This window comes from Octodon degus, unplaced genomic scaffold (assembly GCF_000260255.1).
Source record: "Octodon degus isolate 3935 unplaced genomic scaffold, OctDeg1.0 scaffold00098, whole genome shotgun sequence".
NCBI classification, from domain to species: domain Eukaryota; kingdom Metazoa; phylum Chordata; class Mammalia; order Rodentia; family Octodontidae; genus Octodon; species Octodon degus.
In genome coordinates this window covers 5,503,773-5,519,836 of record NW_004524674.1, presented here as the reverse complement: position 1 = coordinate 5,519,836, position 16,064 = coordinate 5,503,773, and the positions used below count along the sequence as shown (strand labels likewise).

At 48.1% G+C, this 16,064-nt stretch overlaps 1 protein-coding gene across 10 annotated transcripts in view; it reads right to left on the bottom strand.

Moving 5' to 3' along the window:
- Positions 1 to 14,554, bottom strand: part of Chd3 (chromodomain helicase DNA binding protein 3) — a 25,730-nt gene extending 11,176 nt beyond the window's left edge. For 6 of the 10 annotated variants that reach the window (XM_023723177.1, XM_023723171.1, XM_023723170.1 and 3 more), the window contains exons 1-20: positions 12,900 to 13,062; positions 11,501 to 11,613; positions 10,685 to 10,855; positions 10,387 to 10,511; positions 8,034 to 8,317; positions 7,680 to 7,810; positions 7,384 to 7,534; positions 6,996 to 7,189; positions 6,458 to 6,691; positions 6,090 to 6,293; positions 5,144 to 5,355; positions 4,294 to 4,425; positions 3,642 to 3,741; positions 2,862 to 3,053; positions 2,514 to 2,714; positions 2,018 to 2,155; positions 1,690 to 1,811; positions 1,401 to 1,574; positions 1,124 to 1,265; positions 767 to 898 (exon numbers count right to left, since the gene is read on the bottom strand). In XM_023723177.1, the coding sequence (XP_023578945.1) occupies positions 767 to 898; positions 1,124 to 1,265; positions 1,401 to 1,574; positions 1,690 to 1,811; positions 2,018 to 2,155; positions 2,514 to 2,714; positions 2,862 to 3,053; positions 3,642 to 3,741; positions 4,294 to 4,425; positions 5,144 to 5,355; positions 6,090 to 6,293; positions 6,458 to 6,691; positions 6,996 to 7,189; positions 7,384 to 7,534; positions 7,680 to 7,810; positions 8,034 to 8,317; positions 10,387 to 10,511; positions 10,685 to 10,855; positions 11,501 to 11,613; positions 12,900 to 13,047 (3,300 nt within the window). In that variant the 5' untranslated portion in view covers positions 13,048 to 13,062. Of the gene's footprint in view, positions 1 to 766; positions 899 to 1,123; positions 1,266 to 1,400; positions 1,575 to 1,689; positions 1,812 to 2,017; positions 2,156 to 2,513; positions 2,715 to 2,861; positions 3,054 to 3,641; positions 3,742 to 4,293; positions 4,426 to 5,143; positions 5,356 to 6,089; positions 6,294 to 6,457; positions 6,692 to 6,995; positions 7,190 to 7,383; positions 7,535 to 7,679; positions 7,811 to 8,033; positions 8,318 to 10,386; positions 10,512 to 10,684; positions 10,856 to 11,500; positions 11,614 to 12,899; positions 13,063 to 14,532 lie in introns of those variants that run through there. The other 4 variants (XM_023723174.1, XM_023723179.1, XM_023723175.1 and 1 more) reach the window with 3 other exon arrangements.
- Between the last annotated feature and the right edge of the window lie 1,510 nt (positions 14,555 to 16,064).

Below are 16,064 nucleotides of genomic sequence, written 5' to 3'. Positions count from 1 at the left end.
CGTGGTCCCTGTGGTTTGCTAAGCTTGTTCCAAGTAGGTGCTTTAGACCACTGAGCCATCTCACCAGCCCCCCCCCCGCACAATCTTAAGCTCCCTAGATATACATCTTCCTAGCATCCCTAGTGTCTCATTTTTCTATATTGTTCCAATAGTCTCTTGATTTTAGATAATTTCTCCTAACAGAGTTTCTCTGAGACCTAAGGAAAGATTTTACAGAAATTAACCTTACCTACCAGTAAGGTAAAGAAATAGTTGGTACCAAACTGGCACCCTATCCCTGTAGAGCTAAAAAGGAGCTGGATTTCAATTTCAATTTTTTTTCTTCTTTTCAAGATTTTTTCTTTCTTTCTTTTTTTGTATTTAGGACAGGGTGTACAGGGTCTCACTGTGTAGATCAGACTCGTGGTGATCCTCCTGTGTACATCCTCCCAAGTGCTGGGATTACAGGCATGTGCCACCATGCCTGGTCTCTGGATTTCAATTTTCAACATCCTTAGGAACCAGGATCAGTGGGCAAGATGAACAAACTATGCCAGACACTCTTACAGATAGGATCTCCTAATCTGTTATGCCAGCGCAGCCACAGGAAAGAAGCGAACAACTAAAACCTGGCTGGTGGGGCCAGGGAGATGGCTCAGTGGAATAAGTGATTCCCTGGCAAGCACAAGGGCCTGAGTTTAATCCCCGGTTCTACCAAAAAAAAAAAATCTGGCTGGTGAGGAGAGGAAACAGAAAGCAGACACAGAGAACAGAAGAGATGAAGCACCTGTGAGAAAATGAGTACTCTGTGTCCTTGCTCCTTCAGCTTCCTCAGCATCTTCTGCAGCAGCATGAGCTTCCCTGATGACTTAATAAGTGCTCCACCCTCATAAGCCCCACTGGGGAGTTTTGGGGACTCCTGAAAAGGGAGGAGATAAGAAAAGAGCAGAATGGGAAACATGCCTCCTTATTCTTTCTGCACCTAGAGAGCCAAACCCCCACCAGCTTCCACAGCTTGCAAATTCCCACCCCTCTGGAGATCAGGTCCTTGACTTCTGGCTTAGCTCCACCCCTGAGCTCAACATGGCTCTTTCTGGGCTTCCATCGAATCAGACATTTGAGCAGGTCCCTGCTCTTTGCTTACCATAGCAGCCACAGGAAAGAGGTATGGGTGGTTGCAGCACTTCTTAAGATCCATCATGATATTAAGCAGCGACACCTGGTTCCCACCACCTCGTGAATTCAAGGCCTCAAAATTTCGAGTCAGTATGTATTTGTAGTATTTTCTAAAGACCAGGATGGGGTGTAGAAGAGACATAATAAAGGAAGCAATTATAATGCTGCACCTTGTCACCAACACTTGGAAAGCTTCCGTCAAGTCCCCAATCATGGGCTACTAGGTAGCCTGCACTACATCTCACTTTTGCATTGGGCTCAGCTCCACTCGAACAATGAGCTCTGTCTTGGCTGGCATGTTCTTAAAAACATCTGCCTTGAGCCTCCGCAGCATGTGTGGCCCCAGCAAATCATGCAATTTCTTAATCTGGTCCTCTTTGGATATGTCTGCAAACTCTTCCAGGAACCCCTCCAAATTGCTAAGTGCAGGAGGAGATAAAGAAATGAACAAGTTAAGTTCTTTGTCCATGATTCCAGGCTTTGTTTTCCACCTCCAATTAATCTTTTGCCAACTTCCTTTAGTGAGCCACTTACTTAAACCTCTCTGGCGTGAGGAAGTTTAGCAGATGGAAGAGCTCCTCCAGATTATTCTGTAGTGGGGTCCCTGTCAGCAGCAATTTATGATCTATCTTGTAGCCATTGAGAACCCTGAAAAACTACAAGATGGGACACAGACATGCAGGAGAAACAGTTTATCAGTGGGAAGTGAGTGACCCACTGTCCTGATCTTTCCCTGTCTCCAGCTATTTCCTTCAGGATCAGAGGGTCCAAGTCCCCAGAACTCATACTTATTCTCATTCTCTCTCTCAGAAAGTGCAACGTTATAGTCTCAAATTTCTCTATACTGGGAATCTTAACCTACCTTTGATTGGTTGTTCTTCAGTCGATGGGCTTCATCCACCACAAGACAGGCCCACCGGATGGAACCAAGTGCTGCTTGATCAATGGTGATCAACTCATATGATGTCAGGAGAACGTGGAACTTCACCTGTGCCTCCCTCTGCCAACAGAACATTGCCCATTCAGCAGCTACCTGGCACTTACGTACTCACAGCTTGAGCCCTCATTCTTTACCCAGATACTCTGTCCTTACTGTGACTCCCACAAGGAGCCAGTTAGTCTGTCCTCCAACTTCAAATCCACACTGGGATTAATGATCATGACTCTCAAAACTTCTACCTACATGTTTGTACTGACAACTCCATGCACACCAGGGAGCACCTACTATGGTGAGCAGAGGAATGAGAACAGATGGAACAAAGGAGGGAGAAGGGCAAGTGGGGATAGAGAAACTGAATCTGTGCCAAAGAAATGATAGATGAGAGGGTTTTAAGAGCATGTAAGGTAGAGGGGCTTACCTTCATCTTAAAAGCTTTCTTGCCACCTTTGATGGCATTGTCCTCAAAGGAGAACTCATTCTCACGAATGATGGCTCGGCTGTCCTTATCGCCTGTGTATGTCACCACGTAGAACTTGGGTGCCCACATTTGAAACTCTCGCTCCCAATTAATGATGGTAGACAGTGGGGCACTCACCAGGAAGGGACCTTTCGTATGGCCCTGGAAGTCAAGGATGGGGCCCATCAGTCCAGGCTAAAGAGTGTATACCCCAATCTGCCACCTGCTGTACTCCCTTCTCCACCCTTGCCCTTGTCTAACCTGGGCCTCAGCCTCACACCACCCCTATGAGAGCAGAGAATCCAGCACCTCTTTATAGAGTGAGTACAGGAAGACAATGGTTTGGATGGTCTTGCCCAGCCCCATCTCGTCAGCCAGAATCGTGTCCGTGCCCTGGGCCCACGAAAAGCGTAGCCAGTTCAGGCCTTCCAGCTGATACATGTGAAGTGTGCCTCCAGTGGCTGTGATAAACCGTGGTTGAGTCTCATATTTCACTGTAGGCTATAGAGTCAAGAAGTCAGAAAGCTCAAGGAAACAGTTGGGGGCTCCTCTGGTCTTGATCTCCTCTTCTCTTCTCCCTGACATTGCTATCAAATGGATTATAATTCCCTTTGCTATGGCCTGAGCTTACAAAGTCCTAGTTATCAATCTTTCTCCCTCATTCCTTAAAGCAATACACTAGCTGGTGGAAGAGCCCCATTGAACTGCTATCTCTATTTATTATTTATTTTATTTATTTATTTTGTGTGTGTGTGTGTGTGGCCAACTCAGCCCACCAGGGGGCGGAGGCTGGCTGGCATGTGGTGCTGGGGAATTGAACCGTGGTCCCTGTGCTTTGCTTAGCTTAGCTTGTTCTAAGTAGATGCTTTAGACCACTGAGCCATCTCACCAGCCCCCTGAACTGCTATCTCTAGTACCTCTCTTACTCTTCTGTCAGAATTCCTAGCTGCTCTTGGGACAAGGCTGAAGGCTGACCAAAAAGCTACTCTTCAAGCTGCTGAAACTCTGGGAATTTCAGTTCACAATATCAGGGAAATATTCAACCATCATAACTCTAGTGATGGGAGAAAGGCCAGCTTAGTGTCTTACATCATTAGTAGGAGAACTGGGAGGTCCATCACCCTGTAGCTCCTTCTTCTTCTTCTTATACTTGCGGGGTTGGGCAGGGTCTTCCCCCATAATTAGTTCTCTGGGAAAAAAGTAGGTCTGAGTGAGGCCTGGTCCTTAGAATCCCTCTCAATTTTCATTTTTTATTTTATTCTATTTTGTTTTACTTTGTCCTCTTGAGACAGGGTCTTGCTATGCAGCTCAGGCTGGCCTTGAGATCACTTTGTAGACTAGGCTGATCTCGAACTCTCAACAATCTTCTGCCTCAGCCTCCAGAGTGATGGGATTACAGGTGTGCATCACCACACCTGACCACCCCATCTCAATTTTCAGAACTTATTCCACACTTAAGTTCTACCGTTCATAACCTAGATTTTCTCATATTTTCTTTTCTTAGGCTCTTTACCCTTACCCCTTAGACTTTACCTCAAGAATCAACCCTTCTCACTTGCAAGCATCCTCCTCTTACCCACTACTCAGGCCTCATCTTCTGTTCCTAACACTGCTTCTTTATTAACTCTACCCAATCAACTCACAGTAGGCTGCCACTACCCTAAACTCTAGTGTGGGTCTGTCCCTACTATATTTTCATGCTCCATCCTCAGATCTTTAATCCACAACCTGGCTCTCTCACCGATGTCTCCAGTAGCTTTGCTTATGGTCTTCATATTCAGGGATGTTCATTTCATCTTCTTCCCACGTGGACTGGTCATAGGGCAAGTCCCTCCATTTCACAAGATAGTGGTAATTCCCCTTTTTATCCACACTATAGGACAAGAGGCCCAGAAGAGAAACAAGAAGAGGAAAATAGTATAGATCATGAAGAGTAAGAAGCCCTGATATAAGTATCAGCAATCAAGAAGCATTGATCATTTCACCCTCAATGGGAGGCCACTAAAAAGGTTAGAACTGATGAAGTTCTGTGCTTCACTTTTTCAGGATGGCACTGAAACATCAACTATCACAAGGTGTCCCTGGAAAGTAGTCTAATATCATGTGCTCACAGTCAGTATCTACTGAGTGTTTACTATGTCTGTGATACTGTCCCAGGCAGTAGATTCAGCAGTGAATGAAACACACAAATGACCCTATTGGAGATGGAATCTCCATCATGGAGATCACATTCTACTAAGGAAGGCAGCAAAGAAATATATAATGTTAGGCAGCAGCAATTAGTTCTATAAAGAAAGACTCCTTGAAAACACTAGTCTAGATGAAGTGTTCTTCTCATAGTATTTTCATGCCCCCATCCCCAACTTATGTGTCACATTTATACTACTGGAGATTAGAGAAAGTAAGGGCAAGGAGGTAGTGCCAGGCTGGACTTTCCTATTGGTTCTTCCCATCCCTTTACAGGAAGCAAGACCAGGAGTTATGCACTGAAGCAAGGTAGTGGTAATAGGTTCGACTTGGTTGAACAGATACCCCTGCCACAGTAACACTGTCATATCCCAGGTCAGCCTTCCCTGAGAGGGAGGACTCACCTATGGTTGATAATACGGTGGACAGTCATCCACTCTGGTTTGATGCCAAAACGATAGTACTTCTCTTCCATCTCAGCATAATGAGGATCCTTCACCTTGCGCTTGTCACTCTTACCATCATCTTCACCAGAGCCATAGTCCAGGGGTGGGGGCTCATCCATGTCATTCTTTCGTTGATAGTTTCGGTACATTACCAAGTGGAAGATTTCCAGCTGATATGAGAGAGGGGGAGAAGAAATAGCTCCAACATTCAGAGGGGACGGGGGTACAAGGAAGAAGTTTATTATGGTGGATCGGATGAGAAAAGGAAACTTTGAAAGATGTTGGATGAGACACAAACAAGTAAAGCTGAAGTAGGAAAACGCATGAACTAAGTAGATGAAATGAAGTCAGAAGCTAGGGACTGAGTAGAGCCAGAGGGAGCAAAGAGGAGCAGGAAACAGGGTTAAGACTGAGGAGACTGGGCTGGTGAGATGGCTCAGTGGTCTAAAGCACCTACTTAGAACAAGCTTAGCAAAGCACAGGGACCGCGGTTCAATCCCCAGCACCACATGCCAGCCAGCCCCGCCCCCTGGTGGGCTGAGCTGGCCACACACACAAAATAAATGAATAAATAAATAATAATAATAATAAAAATTTAAAAAAAGACTGAGGAGACTAATACAATATAAGGAGGGAGAATAAAGAGATGAAGGCTGAGTATTCGTTCCCTCCCTCTAAGGATAGAACACTCACAGAAATGAAGAGAAAAGGAAACTAACAGAAATGGAAGGAAAAGCGTCCATGAAAACCACATATGGAAAACAAGGAAGCTGGAAGGGTAAGAGGTCAAGGCCTGAAATGAGGGAAAATAAAGGGTATGGAAGCCCAAAGAACAGAACTGTTATAAGAGAAGAGCCTGAGAGCACCTGGGGCCTTAGGGAGAAGCAAAAGAAGGGCCCTTTACCTGAAGCTCCTTGGCCCAGGAGCAGTGCCAGTAGGACAGTCCTACCCACTTGACAAAGAACTCTCGCTCTGATCTGCCTTGAAGAGGACGGGCAGGTGGGACATCTGGATTCCCATCTGCCTGCTGTGGGGTTGGTGCTGCTACAGGTGGTTCCCCCCAACGCCAATGCAGGATTTTCTGCACACGACCCTTCAGCACTGGACACTTCAGGAAAGGAAAAAAGAAAGAACCAGAAAGAGACCTTCATTAAGTAGGATGACAAAAGTACAGGGGGCAGGGCAGAGAAAGGAAGGGCTAGATGTTTGGGCCCCAGAGATGAGTGAGAGTCAGGCTTGATAGCAGATGCTCAGAGGGGTGGTTCTACTCACTGTGCATCGGGGACACAGCCATTCACCGTTAGGGATGTCAGGCAGGGGAGGGTTTAGACAATGAATGTGGTAGGAGGAGATGCAGGCATCACAGCACAGGAGCTCCCCACCATCCTTGCACACGCGGCAGTACTCCATGTGATCATCCTCTTCCTCCTTCTCCCCTTCGTCCTCTCCCTCCTCTTCATATTCTTCCTCCTCCTCCTTGGCTTCCCATTGTACACCCTCCTTCTCCTAAGAGAGTAAAGATAGACACAGAAATAGGAGAAAGAAGGAAATAAGGAACAAAACTACAAAATAGAGGCAAAGACAAGATGCTTGAACCCCAGAAATATAGAGCAGACTGGTGGGAATCAAAAAACAAGACATCTCAATTTCTAAATATGTTGATCCTAGAGGCAAAGGAATAGGGAAAGGATCCATTTGGAATGCTAGGGTATCTGTTACTAAGAAACCCACACATCTAGGGGTAGAAAGAGGATAATTGAAAGCAAGGAAGAAAGATACAGGTGAATCTCTGAGGGTACCAGGTACTCACACAGTGGGGGCAGCTCCATTTGCCCTCAGGAGCCCGGTCAAGCTCAGGATCAAGGCAGACGAGGTGGTAGGCACGAGGGCAGGTGTCACACAGAATAATCTCCCCACCCTGCTGGCACACCTCACAGTAATCCTGGTGATCCGTCTCGTAGCCATCAACTTCCTCCTCCCCGGTCACTGCAGGACAGCCCAGGACTGTCATATACCCCAGTGAAGGCAAAGGGAACAAACAAAAGAGAAAGACAAGGATTATAAGAGAAAGACAAGGATTCAAGGAGAGAGAGAAAGAGAGGAGGCTTGAGCAGAAAAGCCAAAATTGGAGAAAAGAAAGCGAAGGAAGGAGAAGAAGACAGGCTAACAAAAATCGCCCATCCCTTACCACCCCTTACCCTTTTTCTTTTTCCTTCCTGGGCGGCCTCTCTTTAGTTTCTTGGCACGGACAGGGCCATCGGGCCGACCGGAAGCGCTGTGAACACTGCCACTATCCAGGTCTGACTCCTCAGCCTCTGGTTCAGGCCCCTCATCACTCTGAAAAACATACTGCCCATAGCCCCATGGCTGTCAGTGAAGCAGACTTGATTTCTCTCCCCTCCCAGGGACTTGGGCTTCCTGCTCCAGATGCTCCTGCTTCTGGACCCCTGCCTTTGATACCCAGATGTTTAGCAGATAAGCAAATGCTACTCACTGAGCCTGCCTTCTTTCTCTTGCCTCCAAGCAGCCCTAGTTTGATTTTGAGGGGTGCCATCTTCTTTCCTCGAAGTTTCTTGCGGCCATCAGGCACTCGGGGACTCTTGCTGCGCCTCTTATGGCCTGGACCTGAGTGAAAGTAGGGACAAGGGGAAAAGAACAAGAGGCCATGACACATCCTGAAAGAACAGAGATGACAAGGGCCTCTGGACTCCTCTGTGGACTATGGTTGCACTAAGAAAACACTGCTCCTCCAGCAATCAGGGCTGGGAAGGCAAAAGTTCTAAACTACTACTTGAAAGTGTAGTCTGGAAGACATAGTGATAACTGTTGGAAGAAAAGAGTTTCCTACCTTTGCCCTCTTTGGTTTTGGCTCTTCGGATGGGTGGGGGCTGTATATCAGCAGCAGGGAGTGGTGGAAGGGTGGGGGGTCCAGAAGATGCTATGGGGGTGGCCGATGAGACAGCAGCTGACACCTGCTCAGCTACAGCTGCTGCTGCCGCTGCTGCCGCTGCTGCCACAGCAGCTGCTGACCCTTTGAAGGGGTTGTTAGCGCTGAATTCTCTCCACTTGGCCCCAAGGATGGTCATCATCTTAGACATTGGGATCTTAGGATTCTTCTTAGCAATCAGGGGCCTGTAAATACAGAAGCAGAAAACTCTTGCCTTCACAGATGGCCTTGGAATACTTCTGTCCATCTCCCTACATCGATTAGTACTATGTACATGTATTAGGATTCTTGGGTGCCACATCAAAAAAAAAAAAAATCAATTTAGCTAGGTATGGTGGCACATGTCTGTACTTCTAGCACTTGGGAGGCGGAGGCAGGAGGATTTGCAAAAGTGCAAGGCCACCGTGGGCCACATAGTGAGTTCAAAGCCAGCCTGAACTACAAAGTGTAACTCTGTCTTGAAAAAATAAAATCATATACAACAAACAAACAAACAAAAAAAAAAACCCAGAAAAATATCAATTTAAATAAGTAAAAAACTTAAAAAAGAAAAGGTTTGAAAAAGTATATGAAAAAGAAAAATAGATTTTAAAAGCACAAAATGTATGCTGGGTGTGATAGGCATGCCTATAATCCCAGCATTTGGGAAGCTGAGGCAAAGAGGATCACCAAGAATTCGAGGCCCACCCTGGGCTGCACAGTGAGTTCAAGGCCTCCTGAATTACAGAGCAAGACCACGTCTCAAAAAACTAAAAAGAAAAAATAAAAAGGACAAAATGTAAAAATGAATAAAATGAATTTAAAATACTTTTGTATACTATTTCACAGTTCACTTTTCATATGTTATGTCTGATTTTATCCTCATGAGAACACTCTTGCTACGTTCCATGAGATCTGAAGAGACTGTTCTACTCTAGATGGAGTGCTAAATCTTAGGTCACTTGTGAGCCCTGGTGCTAACAAAAGCGCCATCGTGAGAAGTGAGATAGGTGAGCCATTACTAAGGAGAGCCATCAGTCAACACTCCCTAGATACCAGGCACCAGCTGTGCTTGGGCTTTGCACTCATTATCCTACTAAATCTACACATTCTTTTTTTAAAAATGTATTTAGTACAGGGTCTACAGGGTTTTACTACATAGATCGAACTCATGATTCTCCTGTTTTCAGCCTCACAAGCACTGGGATTACAGGTGCATGTCACCAGTCTCAATTGCTGTCTCAGCACCCCCCCGGGGGGCAGGGCCAGCACCGCACACCAGGGATTGAAACCTGCTGCTGGGCTCTGTCTAAGCAGGTGCTTTAGTCCACTGAGCTATCTGGCCAGCCCCCAAATTTATTTTAGGTTTTTGGTTTTTTTTTGTGTGGCCAGCTCAGCCCACCCTGGGGGTGGGGCTGGTGTGGCATGTGGTGCACCTGATCACACTTGCCTAAACTTGCCTAAGTAGGCGCTTTAGACCACTGAGCTATCTCGCTGGCCCTAAATCTATGCATTCTTATGAGATATGTACTATTATTATTCCTGTTTTACTGATGAGAAAGCTGAGCATCAAAAAAGTTAAGTAACTTGCCCAACATGAAACCAGGACCTGAAATCTCAGCAGCTGTTACCAGGGAGCACTGAACTGCTCTGTTAAAATGCCTTATCCAAGCCACATGTGGTGGTACATGCCTGTAAACTCAGCACCCAAGAGGCTGAGGCAGGAGGATCACCATGAGTTTGAGACCAGCTTGGGCTACAAAGTGAGTTCAAGGTCAACTTGAACTGCATAGTGAAACCTTGTCTCAAAAAGAAAAGAATAAAATAAAATACCTCATCCCTAAAACACAACTTGACTATTCTCTACTTCAAAAGTCACTGTAGCTTAGGCAAAACAGACATAAGAAAATGGCAGGGGACTTAATAATGAATGGAAATTTGGGTACACTGATAGTATCTCCCAGGGTCAGTCTAGAAAGGTCATATAGTGGGAAACGGAACTGTTGGAGCAGGAGAGAACTCACTACATCCTGCCCTCATTATATTCTGTTGCTAGAGTTCTCTCACTTATCACAGATCTCCACCCCCTCCCATGCCCCACAGTGAAGGATTCTTAACTGGACAAGACTGCCTTGAAATTACAGGTGAAATTGGGTGTGTATGTGTTGGAAATTTCTCTGGAGGATAATTTCTTAGCTTTCATCAGGTTTCAGAGGAGTCCAGGGCCTCTCTAAAATAAAGTGTCTGATGGAGAGGGTGCCCAGTCCCACTGCACCTCATGAACTGGCTGAAAGCTTTGTAGTTGGTGAGCGTGTGGTAATCCTCCTCGGAGAACACATGTTCCACATCCTCCAGGCCCCAGGTCAAAAGCAGAGTTGCCGACGACTTCTGTTCCACCTGCTGAATGGGCAGTTTTGGTGAGAGGAGCGGTCCAGGCAACCCCACATGCCTTAATACATACTGGCTTCTTGCACCCTCTCCAGTCTACTCCCTATCCTTTACAAACTTCAGCCTGAGGCATCTCTCCATCTGTCTAATGCTGATTCCTTACCCCACTTCCTAATTCTACTTACCTTTGGCCCACCATCTCCCTCCCCCTTTTTTCTCCGTTTTGTTTTCTTCTCCTTTTTTTCTCGGTGCTTCCGTCTTCGTTTCCGACCTGGTCCAGTTCCATATTCACTGCCTCCACTCTCTGACTTTTCCCGGTACTCATCTCTTTCTGAGCCAAATTCTTCTTCACTGTCCTAAGAAAGAGAAAAATAATAATAATAATTCATCCTTGCCATGTGCCAGGAACTGTACTTAGCATATAATTTGTTGTCTCTCTTTAAATCTTCACGACAATCCTATGAGATGGAAACTCAATTGTTTACTCATTTTTTATGATTTTTTTTTTTTTTTTGAGACAGGAGCTTGCTATGTAATTCACACGGGCTTTGAACTCACTATGTAGTCTAGGCTGGCCTTGAACTCCTGGCAATCCTCCTGCCTCCGCCTCTCAAGTCTCGTATTACAAGTGTGCATCACCACACCTGGCATATTTATTCATTTTTAAAGATAAGAAAACCAAGGCACAGAGAGCTAAATATATTGGTCAAGAAAACAGAAAACTGCTAGGCTTCTCACTCACATAGTCTTCCTCTAAGCCTGTGCTTTCAACCAATTCTCCCTGCCGCTAGGGCAAGTAATATCAATAACTAGGCTCTTTACTAGGTTGTGGAATGTGAGACTAGGATCCCAGAGCTATGAGATATGGGGGGCAGAAGAGGATCAAACCTTCCTGACTTTAGGATACCTCCTACCCTGGTAACCAGGAGCAGAGAAAAATGTTAGTTCCTTGTATGGCTCTCCTGAGCCTTGCCACAGAGTTTGGAATTCTTGATACTCACAAGTTTCTTGCGCTTCCTCGGTTTGCCTGGTTTGTTCTCCTTCTGTTTCTTGGGTCCTCGCTTTCTTTTCTTCACACCCAATGCTGAAGGTAGCAGCCGAATGTCATCCTTATCTTTGTAGCAAACAACACAGAAAATCTTAACCACCTAAGGTCCCAGGCTATGAGGCCCCTTCACCACCTTCTGCCCACTGCCTCAGTCCCACACTGTAGTAATCTGAGCATTAACTCTGAAAACTGCTGCCCTTCACAGGAAACAAAGATATATTAGAGTATTCTGAATACTCTGGGATGCTCCTGATTCTGAATGAGAGGTTAGGGGTCAGAAGGAAGGGCAGCCAAAACCACTCCCTTCTTTCCCCTCCTACTAACAAGGGACCAGGCTCTAGGCCATGGGCTCTGACTGTGGCAGGTCCTTTCAGTCGCCGCCAGGGCTCCTCCTGCCTTCCCTCTCAGTCTGCCAGCTGGCATCCTGCCCAGGAACTGGGGAAGCCATGCCCAGCTGCTGGCCTGGCCTGACCCCAGCACTTGGAGTGGGGAGACACAAGCTGGCAGCTCCCTAAGCCAGATGCTGAGAAGGGAGAGCCAAAGGTGGACACCTGGGTTCTCACACTAACACCCTGGGGCCCTGACATCCTCTTTGCCAAGAGGGAGTCCTCTATTTACATTTCCTCAGATAATCACCGGCATCCCCATCACACTCCTGTGGGGAAAAACAAATGCCCAGTTGGGCATTTTCACTTCTTGCCCACAGGATCACAGCACTGCCTATGAGGCAGTCTGCCCATGAGGAAGTGTCTGCCTGTGGAGGAAATTTTCATAGTCCTTCTCTCAATTGGCCTGGATTCTGTCTCCAAATCTATTCCCATATCCCCTGGTTGCAACCTTCAACTCCATATTCTGTATCAGTCAAAACAGACCTAGCACCACCCCCAACCCTATGGGAGACCAAATAAAACAAAGATATAGACACAGACAAGACACACCCTGCATTTGCTTTTTTTTTTTTTTTTTGCGGAACCAGGGATTGAACTCAGGCCCTTGTGCTTGCCAGGGAAGCATTTATTCCACTGAGCCATCTCCTTGGCCCTGCATGTGCATTCTTAAATGCCTGTGTGCTTGCACGCACACACTCAGGAGTACAAGTCTAGAGGTTGGCCTGTACCTGGCTGTCTCCCCAGAAGGTTCCCCAGGCCTCTTCCCTGATGTCTCCCCCATCCCATTCTCCCAGACCCCTGCCAGACTGTTAAGGCTTGGGGGCCAGATAGTTACTCCCTCATGGAGGAAGAGGCCATGCCACACAGACACACACACCACACATATCACACACACACACACACACACACACACACCTCCCACTCCCACCTCACCACACAACTTCCACCAAACACTAAACTAACCGGCCAAACTTGTCTTGTTCGGCAGTGGCAGCCTTAGCAGGAGAGGAAAGCCTGGGCTTGGCCAGCCCCTTGCTCTAGGACACACAATCCTTCCCTCAACAGCCAGAGGAAAACTAGCCAAACTTGAACACTGGAGGCCTGTTTCCATTGCCTTAAACTCCAGGTGCCTTCCTTCTTCAGTGCTACCTCTCCTCTTAATTCCAGCATCCTATGTGCCCTGCTCAGAAGACACTGTAGGCTCTGATGTGGGTGTGTGTGGAAAGGAGCTGTCTGCCCAGAGCTGGGTGTGAAAACACGGAGCTGGCTGGGACTGTAACAGAAAGTCAGGAAGACGCCAGGCTACCCTCAACCCCAGGGACTTGGGTTAACACGATCATAGAAAGGGAGGCCACCAGGGCAGGCCAACTGGCTGCAGATCAGGGAAGTGGCCTGGGTCACCCCCAGCTAGGGGTGAGGGCCTGTCAACTCCACACCATCCGGCCCAGCAGGAGGTTCCCCAACAAGGGCAGACATCGACACTGGTGGCAGGGAGAGGAAAGGAGAATGGCGAGGAAAGGGAGGGTAATAAAGCAAATCTAAGTCCCAACCCCTGTCTCAGCAGCCACTCAATGCTGGCCCGAAGCCCAGACTCTCCCACATCCCGCGGCTCAGATCTCGGGAAGGCGGGGAGGGAGAAGGTGGAGCCTGGCAGCCCGACCCAGCGGGTGGAGCCTGGGCCCAAGCCTTGCCTCCTGCCCGCCCCTCGCTCCTTCTAATCTCACCATCAATCTCTCACACATATATTTATTTTTTCTCAAATTCCCTTCCCTCCCCCACAACGAACCTCCATAATAGGTCTACTGCACATGCGTAGTACACGCAGGGGGTGGGTTTGTATTTTCAGACCTTTTGCAAAGAAACTACCAGAATTTTCCGCACCACCCACAATCATACCCCACCCCCACCCCAAGGAATCACATCTATATATTATGTTATATTATTTCTCTAGACTTGCCAGAAGGGGGAGGGAGAAGAAATGAGTTTTTTTGGCTTCCTGCTCCCTTCCCCCACCAACACGAGTGCTATTATTTTAAACGTTTAACAATGTAAGGAGACTGGCGAGGGGGGAAGGGATAAAATTGGTCTTGGGTAAGAATGTAAAACAAAATGGTGAGAATCAAAGCAGCCAGACTGAAAAACAATGGAATGCGCTCATGTACAAATTCACATTCAAGAAAAAAATGAGAAAGGACAGCCTGACCAGATCTCCGCAAAGGAATCGTATTTTCCCCCCACTTAGGTAGACCGAGATAATGAACCAGCTAAAAATATTTTCCCCAAGTTTTACCAAAGAAAGTCATCTGAGGGGGTGTATCTGGGTCTCTTAATTTGATTTGCTCGGCTAAAAGGAAGATAGTCTTGCCTAGGGAAGTAAGGGAGGTAGGATTTCGTTTCTAAAATAAAAAGTTAAAGGCATTTTATGTCTTTTTTCCCATGGATTCCGAAGGGGGGAGTTATGACACAAAGATCCATCTCAACCTTTGATTCTTTCACGCTCCTCTGTCTTACATATCCAGATCCAGGATTAAAAACACAAATACTAGGTCCCAAGTTTGAATGCAAATAGCTGAGAGCTGCCAGTTCCTTAGCTCACCTGACATCCTTTTTTCCCTCTTTTTAGCTCTTTGCTGTAGGCAACCCTACAAGCAACCCTCTCCCCATGATTTTCTTCTCCCCGGTGCGAAATCTTCTCTGAGGTAACTTTTTCAAAACTTCATTTTTCAGACAAGCCTGGGAGGCAAGAGACTTTATCTAGTCTCCATTAAACCCCACCCCAAGAAAGCAACCCCCACTCACTCCTCAAAGATTGTCTCAACTAGACATAAACATGTGCCACATAAGCCACAGAGATCAATGTGACAGTTTTACAAAAATCAGGATAGTAGGTGTTAATAGTTTGGTGCATTTGTGCTGCTTTGCTGCCATTGACCTGGGAGTGTGGATGTCCCCAAGCAGGGGATGAGGACACAAAAAAGCTCACCTACCCTAAGGATTGGAGATCCCTCCACCAAGGGGGTGGTCTGTACCCGCCACCTGAGAGCGTTACCCCAGAGTGTTGACTTCTTATCCCAGGTAAAGGGGCGCTGAGTGATGGTCAATCTGAAGAGTAGCTGGGTGGGTAATTCAGGCCCCCCAGTGTGGTCAGAGTTTAGGTGGATTCAGAGAGCCTCAGTCAGTGACAGTGAATGGCAGCCACGTGAGTCACAGCAGGACAATTTGGCTACCCTAGACTGACGGGGTCATGGGGGGGGAGGGGTCGCACTTGACACAAAAGAGCCTTGAGCAGAGCTGAGATGAAGGGGGTGGAGCTGGGTGCATCTGGCTCCCCAGACACTCACCGCTCATCCCCTAATCTTAAGTGATTCTCGATCCCCACGGCTGGCTGAGGAGTAGGCTAGTTTTACTACAGGAAGTGGTCTGCGTGAAGTGTGGCCACCACCTGCCCCTACTCATCGGCCTCCCACAAACATTCACACAGTCCCTCCCCTCGAGTGCCACCACATGCCCGAGTTGGCGGGCACCGAAGTCACCACAGGTGGAGGGGGGTCCGGTGGACACTGTCCCCACTCAGCCTGTCCAAGTCCCCACCGGAGGGAGTCCAAGGTCGCGGACTGCTGCACACGCGTAAACCCCACTCTGCCTCGGCGCAACGCCACCGGGGCCGCTGCCCGAGGGGCGCTCGCGCGACCGCCCTTCCCCCACGCGCCCCTCCCCCACGCCGCCGTCCGGCAGCCAGGGTCTCGGCGGTCCCTCGCTTGGCCAGGGAGGGGGCCTGGATTCGCCTCGGCCGTTTCCTGCCTACCCCCTCCCCGCCGAGGGTAAAAAAAAAATCTCCTCCTCCTCCTCCCCCGAAAGCTGCGACCGAGTGGCCCGGTCCGCGCGCGCAGCTCGCGCCCAGCGCTCTCCAGCCCGGGCGGCGGCGGCGGCGGCGGCGGCGGGAAGAGGTGGCAGCCGGGGGGGCTGTGGCGGTCGCGGCCCCGGTAGTGGCCCGGCCCGTGCCCGAGTACTCCCTCATCGTCCTCCTCCTCATCGTCCTCGTCGGCCGCCTCCACCTCCTCCTCCTCCTCGTCGCCCTCTTCTTCCTCCTCTTCTTCCTCCTCCGACACCACCATCTCCTCCTCCTCC